Raw genomic sequence first — 12532 nt, 5'->3', positions numbered from 1 at the left:
CTACGATGACAATCTGACTCACTGTTTGACTATCGGAAAGGGTGTGAGACACAGGCTGCGTTTTTTTCGGGGGCGTCCACGACCGGCGTCGGCCTTTTCCCGGCAACCGTTAGCGGCGGGTGCCGTTTCGATTCGCGCGCTCCGCTTGTGCGATCGCAAGACGCACGTAATGTACAGCGTAGCCCCTGAGGCGCCCTCTAGCGGCGCACGGAGAATTTGCGCTTTTCCTGCTGCTAGTACTACTTGCTAGTTCAATTCCCATGAGTTCTCCTACTGCAACATCTACAAATAAACTGTCACTACTTGTACTATTAGTACTCCAGCCACTACTTGTACTCTGCGAGCGTCTGAGCAGGATCGACCGATCGTTTTTGTAAACCGGCTTGCGGTTTTTCCACGAGTTTTCTCCCAGGCGACCTCGCAAAGGCCCGCTGAAGTTGTGCCATCCGCTTTTCCAGGGTAGCGGCAACCATTCGCGCAAGTCGTTGCTATCTCCTCTCCTCTGTTGTCCTTCCTCCAGTGGGCGAAGCCAGAAACCTGATCCCCATGGATCCCAACGGTTTATCGGACCCTTACGTCAAACTCAAGCTCATCCCGGACCCGAAGAACGAAACCAAACAGAAGACCAGGACCATCCGCTCATCGCTGAACCCGTGCTGGAACGAGTCCTTCACCTTGTGAGTCTCGCAGCAACGGACCGACCGTAACCGCCGTCGATTTTTAATTAAACCAACGGACTGAAGGCCACCTGAAATCTCGTTTTTGCCGCGTCACCTTTTAAAAACGTCGACTCCACTGCCGGTGTCTCTAATTTCACGTCAAGTAGTTTTCCTCCCGTGTGTGTGTGCGCTCAGTAAGCTGAAAGCATCCGACAAGGACCGGCGTCTGTCCATCGAGGTGTGGGACTGGGACCGGACCACCAGGAACGACTTCATGGGCTCGATGTCGTTTGGAGTCTCCGAGCTGATGAAAGCTCACACGTGCGGCTGGTCAGTCGGCTCCGTTTTTAGGGCAGCTTCAAAATGAAACGGGACACAATGCTAAACGTTCTATCTGGCCGTGTCACCGTCAATTTTAGAATCCAAACATTCAGTGCCAAGGACGTGTTTTCACGTCTTTCACATTTTTTGCACAGAGGGCGGGTCCGACGCTGCTCTCCTGTCAATTGACCCCTCCGTACAGGGCACTTAACCACGCCTCCTGAAGTGACGTCACGCCACGTGCGCTGACGTAAGACAAACAATTTGTAAAAAATGGCAAATACAATACAATACATTCTTAACTGAGACAGACGCCATGCTTCTGATTTCATTCAATCGTTCACACGCAGCGGTGTTATGCTAGCGGAGAACGTCTCATTCATTTATACGAGACGTGTTTTAAAAATCAAATTTAGGGCATATCTTCGCGCGAACACAGTCTGGTTAAGCTTCGGTCGGGAGCCAGCAAGAAATCGATACGTTTGTGCAGTCCGATCGTCGCTAAATATCGCTCAACAAAGAATAAGTGTGTCAATCGTTCGCACGCAGCGGTGTTATGCTAGCGAAGAACTTTGAATTCATTTATACGAGACATGTATTGAAAATCAAATATAGGGCATACCTTGGTGCAAACATGTGTGTTCCGGTTGATATTAGATGGATTGAGTTGATGAAGCGGTCTTCCACAAAGTTTGATCCATCGAAGGCATTTTTCGTACCGGGTCTTCGGTTTTGGAAAGGGTACGAATGGAAGTCCCACCGACTCGCCTTTCAGGATACCCGTCGTCACGATTACAAAGTCCGTGACTACACCTCTTAACCATATTTTTTGTTAAATAACCCAAATACACGATAAAACGCTAACTAAACCTATACTGGACCATGCAATGTTGTCTGAGAAAATGACGGGAGCAAAAAACGGGCTTTGGTCGATGCGGATCTCTGGCCTCTGATTGGTCAGCGACGCGGATTGCGCAATATCCACGGAGGGGTCAACTGTCAAGATTGCAGACAATCTTCATGACACACAGTGGCCAACAGGTGGCGGCGATGCACCGAGCCATTCAAAAGTAGGAGGAGGTGCAGAAGTTCAACAATGTTTGTGTGTAGATTTTGCAGAGGATCTCTTGCGGTAGTTTGCAGTTTGTGTGGGTTATAAATGTATATAAATTATGTATTCCTGTCAGACATGGGAGGAGCCATAGGGTCTCTTTATGTCGAGTTCATCTTTTAGATGCTCGCTGAGCTGAAGTCTCGAGATTTGTTGACATCTCTCGAAAATGACCTCACGCATTGTGATATTTGTGTGACTTTTGAGCTAAATGTACCACCAGCAACGGTTAAATTTAAAAAAAAGAGAAGAAGTAGAATAGGTAAAAACATTTTTTGGGTGTGTGTATGAATACTGTACTGTATTTTACATGTGTTTCCTTCATAGGTACAAGTTGCTGAACCAAGAAGAGGGCGAGTATTACAACGTGCCCATCCCAGAAGTGGATGACGTGGATCTGGAGCTCCGACAAAAGTTCGAGGTCAGCTTAAATTATTGCAGCTCGATAAAAATGGAAAACTTTTGTTCGTATCAAGAGAGATAAAGAGAGAGCGAGAGCGAGCGAGCGATTGATCGATTGATGATTGTTGCTTACAGCTAACAAAAACCCCAAACTCACCTCAACAATTCAGAACATTGCAGACAATATGAGAAAAAATATGTTTGTGTATGTATTAACAGAGATGAGGTCATAATTGGTTTTCTGAAATGCATTTTTGTGTTTCATTCGTTGATATAATTTGAGTTTGACTTTTGTTATACCAACTTGCTCGGCTGCATGTGAACACTTTATTTGGTCGACTTACACGTGCAAAATTGTCTTTTTAAAAGGCAAGATTTTTAATCTGGATCCAATTCAAATCAAAATCATTTTCATAGTTTGCCCGCACTGAGCGCTGTCCTCAGTAAACAACAACAAAAAGGGCCACAAGTCGGCAGCAAAGCACTACTTTTGCCCAAATGAAGTTACTCAACCTTCTTCAACTTAGTTCCCCCACACCAAAGCACTACTTGTGTCCAAATGAAACTCTTTAACTCACTTCAACATAGTTTCTTCGCACCAAGATGCCATAAAATGAAAGCAAAGCGCTAACTTGTGTTTAAATGATGCTCCTCACCTCACTTCAACACAGTTTCTTAGCTCCAGGATGCCATAAGAACCAAAGTGCTACTTGTGTCCAGCGCGTATCAGATTTTCAGACAAAATGAAGGGAACAAGAATCCATTAAAAAGTAAACAACACTTCATTTGCATCGAAAATGTACGGGGTGGGCCGGAACTGAGCCCTGGGCCTCGAGTTCGACACCTGCTGTCTAACGAGTAGCTTTCATTGTGTCAACTCATCGCAACAACCTTGCTCATCCAAACGGAGAAGTGTGTGGGCACGCTCATGAAATTGCCTACCGGCGCCGTCTCAACGGGCAGCCTCGGATTTCATCATTTTTCTCTTCTTGAGTCGGCCGAATTTGGCCTGGCGCAGTTGCTACGGAAACGAGAGCCAGACGCCGTCAAATGCGAGCACCCCGGTCGCGACGTCGTCCTCTGCCAACGTGCGACCCGGAAAACCGAACGTGGGTCACCAACTAACTGACCAGCGAGTCTCGCCCCCCCCCCCCCCCCGTCTGCATTAAAATTCTTCCTCTTGAAAAAGTGAAATGCTTGTTTCAAGCGCTTTATTCTCATTAAAAGTTTCAACGAGTTGCACATTATTCATTGAATCAAGCCTGCTCGCTTGATGCTAAACGCCTTAAACTGCTAACAAAACTAGCGTCACTCTTGGGGTGCCAACAGGCAGCTTAGCTGTCACGTAGTCGCCAAACTCTTCTTCGTGGGATATGCACGCCTTTAGTATACTGCTCCCTGGTGGCCAACCAGGAGGAGCGCAACCTCCAAAAAAGGGCCTTTGAAACAGGACGTCATGATATACCAGCTGTCATTAATGTATGTATGATTTCATTGCGTCTTCAATACTCTTTTGTACTCAGGACAAAAAAAAAATTCATTTTGTCTCGTAAGAAACTTTTTGGAACATTTGAACTAGTCACCTTGAGAATTTAGTCAGCTTTCATCCTGTTTTCAGACATCGAGTAGCTTTTTGTTTGTTTGTTTGGTACGCTCGGCATCCGCTTGCGAAGTAGAGTTTCCCGACTTCCGAAAACGTGCGCGTACTGTGATTGGGGGGGGGGGGGGGGAATGTGAAAGTTACCGACACGCCGCTGACGACGCGCGCGGCGACCTCCGCAGAAAGCCAAGCTGGGCCACGGCAAGAAGGTCATCACGCCGTCGGACCGCCGGCGCTTCAGCCTCCCGTCGGGCAACGCCGAGCGCCTCCGCCTCAGCGACTTCAACTTCCTGGCGCTGCTGGGGAAGGGGAGCTTCGGCAAGGTGATGCTGGCCGAGATGAAGTCCACGGAGGAGCTGTACGCCGTCAAGATCCTGAAGAAGGACGTGGTCATCCAGGACGACGACGTGGAATGCACCATGGTGGAGAAGAGGGTGCTGGCGCAGAGAGACAAGCCGCCGTTCCTCACGCAGCTGCACTCCTGCTTCCAGACCGTGGTGGGTGAACACTCTCACTTCTTTGCAACATCTCTGGGCTGTCAAAAGTAGCCCGTCTCGCCGCCACAAATTACACGTAGACACGAGATCTCGCTGAACTTTGACTCAATACCTGAGCACTTACTTTTGCCAAAGTTATGCAGTACTATCGTTTGCGCCGGTAACGTACTGTAGTACTTGTAGCACCTCGGTTGGTAACTGTGTCCGCGTGGCGTCTAGGATCGCCTTTACTTTGTGATGGAGTACATCAACGGAGGCGACCTCATGTACCACATCCAGCGAATGGGGAAGTTCAAGGAGCCGCAGGCCGTGTGAGTTTTTCAGTTCTTATTCTTGCAATACAATTGAGCCGATTATCCTTTCTTTTCTTATCCATTCTCGACATTCTCCCCCCCCCCACGTGACAGCTTTTATGCGGCCGAGATCGCCGTCGGTCTCTTTTTCCTGCACCGGAAGGGAATCATCTACAGGTGGGTGAGACTGACCCGTCCTGTAAAGCAGGCGGGAGACGAAATTGCGCAAAATCCAGAAAGATTGGCCACATCATTAGGTACACACGAGAGCGGCGATGCCAACGGCATCAATCAGAATCACATTTATGGACGACGTCGGTGCCGCCCTGGTACGCAGAAGAAGAACAAAGAACAATTGACATTCAATTCAAAGGGAACGATTCCATCTTGTCTTGGATATCAAAATGTGTGGCTGATGAGGAATAAAAAAGTAGTAAACTCGACAAAAACGAAAAAAAAGTTTGCAAATTTCTGTCTGACAACGTTGATATCCCAACGAGGGGCAAACGTGAAATGTTTTTGCGCGGCAGGGACCTGAAACTGGACAACGTGATGCTGGACTCGGAAGGCCACATCAAGATCGCCGACTTCGGCATGTGCAAGGAGAACATGTACGAGGGGATGTCCACGCGCACCTTCTGCGGCACGCCCGACTACATCGCGCCAGAGGTGACGGGACGACGCGCACGCGTGCGACGTTCCGGGAGAAACGCTCAAAAACGCTCTTTCACGCCTTCCGACGTCGAACCGTTTCAAAATCTCACGCGAGATAAAAGATCGCCTTTGGAAAAATAAGTTCACATTTGGGACGACGGCAAAGCGGCGACCAATCACCGGCGTCCGCCGTACAAAGAGGGAAAAAGAAATAAAACCGAAACTTTTTCATGGATGTCACTCAAATCATTTAAGGGGACATTTTCAGTGATGTACATTTTGTAATTCCGTCCATCCATCCATTTTCTTTGCCGCTTATCCTCACAAGGGTCGCGGGCAGTGCCGCGGCCTATCCCGGCTGTCAACGGGCGGGAGGCGGGGTACACCCTGAACTGATTGCCAGCCAATCGCAGACATTTTGTAATTAAATGATCACGAATCATCCTGCGCTCCGGTACGTTCACCCCGGACTGGTCGCCAGCCAATCAGAGGGGCACAACAGAGTAGTCAGTGAATGCCTGGGGGCTGGGATTTGAACCCCGGTCCTCGGAACCGTCAGCTAGCCGGTCGTCCGCCGTTCTGCCACGTCCAGTACGTGTCGTTTAAAATTCAAATCCTAACCCGCCGAGGACTCGTGGAGGTGCGTCGTAACTTTTGACGACGCTGACTTGTCAGTGGTCGCTGTCGTCGTCGTCGGCGCGAGTGTTTTTGTTCTTTCCGTTGTAATCGTAAATTGAAGGAAGAATGAAAATGGACCCCCCCCCCCCCCCCACCAAGTGCAGCTGCAATTTTGTTCCTTTTTTCGGCGCATCTCTCGTTTTGTGGCGCGCGAAAGGTACAGTAAATTGGATGGCAGGAGAAAGCGTCTTTGTTGGAGTTGCTGTCGACGAAGTAGCCGCCACCAGTTCGGGGTTGGCGGGTTTGGACGACGGCGTCTTTCTCGCCGAGTAACCCCCACTCTTGTTTTCCCCGTCAGATCATCGCCTACCAGCCGTACGGAAAGTCGGTGGATTGGTGGGCCTACGGAGTTCTTCTCTATGAGATGCTGGCAGGGCAGGTACATCCTCCGAATGGAATGAACGACAATGTCGAGAGACCGATGACGAGCTGTTCCCGGCGAATTATGACAGACGTATAAAATGCCAAATAATCGTCCCTCGCACATTTTGGTAGACGAGGTGGACTCGTGAGTTACAATAATTGCCACCAGAAAAGTACTATAATCACGAAGGGCAGTACGGGTGCCCCCCGCGCAGGAGCTTCGTTTGAGTCCGCCGGGGTGCAAAAATGAGTCTTCGGGCCTGCAAGATTCAGCAGCTCCGCCCCCTCCCAGACTTGACCAGGGAGGCCAAACGCCGTGTAAACATAGCGTGAAACGGGGGTTGCCAGGGCGACGGCAGATGCTCCCAGCTTAGCGCTGAAACAGATGCTGCCACAATTCTAACAGGATTTCATCTTGGTGTTATTTTGTCAAGTGCCTCAAGTGAAAAGAACTCTGGTACTACAATTTGTCTTCTTTCCTCCGCAGCCGCCGTTCGACGGCGAGGACGAAGACGAGCTGTTCCAGTCCATCATGGAGCACAACGTGTCCTACCCCAAGTCCATGTCCAAAGAGGCCGTGTCCATCTGCAAGGGGGTACGGGCGCGAGAACCTCAGCCATCGTGACAGTCAGCGCGCGCTATGACGAGATTCATATTTGGCAATCAAAGTTTTGTTCTTCAGTGGCCGCTTGATCAAAAAGATGCCACGTTTGATTGCCTTTTGTCTCATGCGTCAGTAGTCGAGTAAAGGAAGACTTGGAAATGTGTAGAGATTTTTTGTTTTTTTTTTTTATATATATATAATTACTGAGAAGGGTTGCGTCACGAAGGGCATCCGGCGTAAAAATTGTGCCGGACATATATGTGTGTTCATCTGAGATGACACGCTGTGGCCACCCCGAAAGGCACAAGCCGTAAGAAACTTACTTACGTCCCTTTTTTCGTGTTAATTTGCGCAAAAAAAAAAAAGTTATTTTAGGGGTCAGCCATTTTAATAGCCACCCTCACTTTCTTTGATTCCATTACAGATTCACAGTAAATCATAACAATAATCTCATGTGTCACCTGGAAGGCAACTTGCGTCACGTCGTGAGCACAAATGAAAAGTGAAGCTGCAAAAGCACGTTGATGACGTCACGTCACGTCGCCGTTGTTGTTGTTGTTGTCGTCGTCGTCCGGCAGCTGATGACCAAACACCCGTCCAAGCGGCTCGGCTGCGGGCCGGAGGGCGAGCGCGACATCCGGGAGCAGGTCTTCTTCCGGCGCATCGACTGGGAGCGGCTCGCCAACAGGGAGATCCAACCGCCGTTCAAGCCCAAAGTGGTCGGTACTGAGCAACGCTGACATTTATTCGCCCAAAAGTTTTGATTCATCATCGCTTCTTCTTCTTCTTCTTCTTCTTGTTCTTCTTCTTCTTTTTTTTGGGGGGGGGGGTTAGTGTGGCAAGGGAGCGGAGAACTTTGACAAGTTCTTCACGCGCACGCAGCCCATGCTAACCCCGCCGGACCAGATGATGATCGCCAACATCGACCAGAGCGAGTTCGCCGGCTTTTCCTACGTCAACCCGCAATTCGTGCACCCGTCGCTGCACAGCGTCGTGTGAGCGCCGCGCGGGACCGCGGTGGAATCCCGCCCGCCCCCCCCCCAAAGAAAAAAACAACAACAATCTCACGTTATCCTCGGCAAACTTCAGACACGGAAGTCGCGTATTACTTCTGAATACTGTGTGCAGGCGTGACTGAGGAGCCCGCTGGGGGGCGCTGCTTTGACCCCACCCCCGTCCCAACATGCCCCGCCCCCGTTCTCCTTCTCCCCGCGACGAGCTGCAACGCGCCACGAGAGCGCCCGCTGTATATTTCCTCCACGCGCAGTATTTTCAAACAACAGAAGTCGTACGCGCGAGTGCCAAAGTGCGAGCAGCTGGAAGTTCCCGCGGCAGTTTGCGCAGATGGGAGAGGACCGACTTTTGACGTTCGGTTCTTTTGCTAGGCGGGGCCATGACGGCAGCGTCATCCGGCGTCGCGCAACTTTTTCCAAACGCGCAAAGCTGTTGCATGCTCACTTTCCGACTCTCGGTACGATTCCGTATTACGGTGAAGTTTTTTTTTTTTTTGTCTTGTATGTCGGCCGTCCCCGTTTTGTAAATACGTTTCTGCGTCGTAAGAAGTTTTCTACTGTCAACTGAATGTGCTTTTTTTTTTTTTTTTGGTCTACGTTTTGACGCCCCCCATCCCAATCAGCGAGGTGAGATTTGGCTTCGCATTTATGTTTAAACGCATCGCTTTACTTCCTTCGGTAGTCCTTCTGCAACTTACGAGACCACCTCAGAAAAGTAATTTGCCCTCCATGTGCCACCGTCGTGGCAGACGTTAAAATACAGTAGCGCTGTAGGCCCAAGTGTACATTAAAAAGAAAAGCAAAAATGCATATCTGGAAAGTATCGTGAACGTAACGGTGCTTTGAGATACAACTAAACCCAACCCAACTAAAAGTGCTTCAGATACAAGGCGTGGAGTTGTTGGACAGACTAAATGTTGCCATGTGAGCAACCAATCTGCTGCCAATCCTTTCCAAGGAACTGTCAAAACAAACATCCACCATTTTGTATTTAAAAGAACCACATAACTATCTTAATGCTAGCGCACAGACTCGTTGCCAGATCTCAAATCTTCAGAGGAGCATAAAATTCATCGAGCTGTGATTAGCCGTCATATTTTGGCTAATCCTATCCTATATGATTTGTCATGTTAAAACACCAGCAAGTACGAGTCATCGTCATTAAAGCAATGCTACCCGGAGCTATAAAACACTCGAAGCTACAAAACACTCCGGTGTTTCACTTCTAACAACACGAGCACCCGCCAGACTGAAAAAGTGCGACGGCGGGTGCAACACACGCGACCACGCAGACGCACACATAGATACACGCTTACTTAGTGTTGTAACTTGTCAGCATGCTGCGACGTATCCTTGCAGTCAGTCAAGTTGGGTGTGACAAACGCAAGCTAACTCACGTGGGCCTTAATTGCGTCTGAGAAGCGACTGCTGAGCATGTGCTGCGAAAAAAAAAAAAAAAAAAAAAAAATCACACTCAAGTCGTGCAGGCTGTGACGAATGCAGTCGACGTCGCTTCTTAACGATTTTCCGTCTTTGTGGGGACCAAAGTTTCAACGCACAATGACTGCAATCAAAACGTGCCACTGACCACAGAGACAGCGTCACGATGCTCACAGGCAAATATTCTTTATTTTCTGGAATGAAAAATGGAACCACAGATTACGGAGTTTGGAACGGAATAAGAACTCCTCTTAGTTTGTCTCCGTGATTATCATAGTGCCCCCCGGTGGCCGAGCCACTCGCACCTGAACAGGCTGCAATGAATGACGCGTGATGCAGTTCTTTAGATTCGAGTGAATTACGTTCTTGGTACTTGTAGCCACAGAATGATGCTTTTATCTCAAGGCACGACTGGAACAATGTGCAGTTTCAACGTGAAAAGTAAGGGAACAACCTTGACTAGCAATTCAATTAACATGGATTGCACATCAAACGTAATCAACTTCATCGCGAAAGAGCGCAACTCTATTGCATGCCACTAGAGGGAGCCTGCATACCGCGCTTTCACTTGTGCGAGCATGGTGGATTTCTTTTGGGGGGGGTGCGGTTGCATCAGTGTGTGGCCAGGCGTGTTCTTAGCATGTGCAAAAACATTTGCATGATTGATGCGCCCACGTGGGAGGAGCATGTTGTCCAATTTGCATTTGGGGGAGGAGCATGCTGTCTATTTTGCGTTGGGGGAGGGGCATATTGTACATTTTGCGCCCTTGTCGTGCGTTTTCATCGTCTGGCCCGCAAAAACGAACTCCAAAATCGGATATGATTGCTTCTGTTGGCTTTGTGGTGCCAAAACAGGAAAGGCCTCGCTTGCGATAAAGTCCGTCCCGCAGATGTGTCCTCAATAACAAATATTCAATATTCTGCTGCGCTTCACGGAATCTCTCCTGGAGTCACCGGCGTGGATTTTTGGCAGCGGTCACACGTGCACCAAAACCAGAACGTTGACGCGTCTCACATTGAGAAACGAACGGCAGGAAGTCAAAAGTTGAGCTCTCGGCCGGAAAATTGATGGGGGGGGGCTTCGGAAAACTTGCCATGTGTTTATTTTAATTTGATTTTTCCAGTACCCGATCCAGGTTGGGAGCTCAAATATTTCCTAGCTGAGCCTAAAAGGGACAAATGGAAAACGCATGCAGGGATTATTTTCTTTTAATCTATTGACTCTCCTTTTATGTTTTTCTCTCTCACTTTATCGTCTTCATATTCATCTTATTTATTGTGTTTTCCTTTGTTCACAGGAAAGGTGCAGCTAGACGACTGGTCAATCAGTTTAGATTATTACCTAAAGTGTTTTAAGCGCCATATTATTTTCTTTCGTTTCATTTCAGCGTGACTTGGCTGGGAATGTGTCGTCATTGCTCGGGTGGATGTGTGGCGACATAACTCGAGATGTATTCTTTCATTTGCCGTCAAAATCGTGAGTGGCGACTCAAAATGAAACGTGACGATTCATCTTTTTTTTTTTAACGTGCATTTTAAACAACATTCATTGCCAATCGAAGGTTTTGATTTTTTTTTTTTTTCTCTTTAATTGCCACCAAAGTTTTCCGTCGTCTGCTCCCCCCAAAAAGTGGCTCCAGTCGGGTGTCGGGAATGTTTGCGTCCTTTGCTAACCTCCGCTTCCTCTTCCTCATGTTTTTCTTTTGTGCTATTTGGCGGATGCGGTGTATGAATAAAGTATGAAAAATCTCTTACTTGTTTCGAACGCGTTTGCATCAATGGGGACGTCAGCCAAGCGGGAATTGGCAACCGGAAGTTCGAGCGCCATCTTGCTTTTGCTTGGCTTTTTGTTACTTTACGGCACTTTGTGTTACTCCAACGAGTTGCTGCGTTCCAACAAAACAAATACGAAAGATGAAAAAAAAACAAAAAAAAAAAAAAAACAAGTACTCACATGTTGGAATATCAAAGAAAAAAAAAAAAGAAATATTTCGAGTTCATTTTGAGGTACGTCAAACAAATGTGCAAAAATGGATCCTTTCTTCTAAAGAAACGTTAAGACGTTACAAACGCGAGAGGGCGCCCTCGTCACACTCAGTTTCCGTCCCCACTTCCGGCCTTACGATCGTTAAATCAATCAGTTCGATCTATTTTTGGAAATAACGACTCGCAATGGGAAAATACATGCCAAACGCGTTGTTCATGTGTTGTGTCTGCGACGTCCTATTTCAGACAGAAAATCAAATTCAATTTGCAGAGTTCTGTATTATGAAATTCAGCAAAAAAAAAAAAATCACATAAAATGTGTTTTCTTGTTATCCACTGATAAAGTTTGGAAAAATATTGACACGTGTCAGCCTATAAAGGTGAAGCAGAGAGTGAGCAGTGAACAACCGGAAACAAAAAAAATTGTTCAAGTGAATTAAAATTATCAGAAAATAAATTTAAAAAAAAAAAAAACCTTTCCAAACAAAGCTTAACAGCGTCAGAGTGAATCTTTCCAATTTACCTGAGGAATGTTTTCTTACAAGCCACCAAATTGGCGATTAACGCACAGGCCGCCGTGCTTGTTTTGGGAGGATCAAGATGGCGGATGGCGACTTCGGTTTTGGTGGCCAATGAGCCATCCAGGCTTTTTTTTTTTTTTTTTTTTTAGTTCAGTGGACTCAACCCCCACCGGAAAAAAAAAATAAAAATTACAAAGTCTCTTGCTGATTTGATTTGTTCATGACGCGGGCAAATGTGGACGCCAAAAACTTCAACAAGCGTCCAAAAAGGCAACATCTGCTCCAAGCGAAAAAGCTCGAGGCCAAAATCAACATTATTAGAGTGATGTGCAAGCCCATAATAACATTAGAATAGTAATTATGAAGTGCCCTAAACCAGAAATGGCAATT

General features: G+C 47.6%; 1 protein-coding gene across 1 annotated transcript in view; it reads left to right on the top strand.

Moving 5' to 3' along the window:
* The window catches only part of prkcab (protein kinase C, alpha, b), a 56410-nt gene extending 48229 nt beyond the window's left edge, over nt 1-8181 (top strand). Inside the window, exons 6-16 of the mRNA XM_061847355.1 lie at nt 521-677; nt 855-989; nt 2419-2512; nt 4276-4590; nt 4810-4901; nt 4998-5060; nt 5414-5552; nt 6514-6594; nt 7066-7173; nt 7761-7901; nt 8017-8181. Of these exons, the coding sequence (XP_061703339.1) occupies nt 521-677; nt 855-989; nt 2419-2512; nt 4276-4590; nt 4810-4901; nt 4998-5060; nt 5414-5552; nt 6514-6594; nt 7066-7173; nt 7761-7901; nt 8017-8181 (1490 nt within the window). The remainder of the gene's footprint in view (nt 1-520; nt 678-854; nt 990-2418; nt 2513-4275; nt 4591-4809; nt 4902-4997; nt 5061-5413; nt 5553-6513; nt 6595-7065; nt 7174-7760; nt 7902-8016) is intronic.
* Nucleotides 8182-12532: the final 4351 nt, after the last annotated feature.

The sequence above is a fragment of the Syngnathoides biaculeatus genome, chromosome 16 (assembly GCF_019802595.1).
Source record: "Syngnathoides biaculeatus isolate LvHL_M chromosome 16, ASM1980259v1, whole genome shotgun sequence".
Classification (NCBI taxonomy): domain Eukaryota; kingdom Metazoa; phylum Chordata; class Actinopteri; order Syngnathiformes; family Syngnathidae; genus Syngnathoides; species Syngnathoides biaculeatus.
The sequence above is the reverse complement of the archived record's forward strand: the minus strand, read 5'-3'. Positions and strand labels throughout refer to the sequence as shown.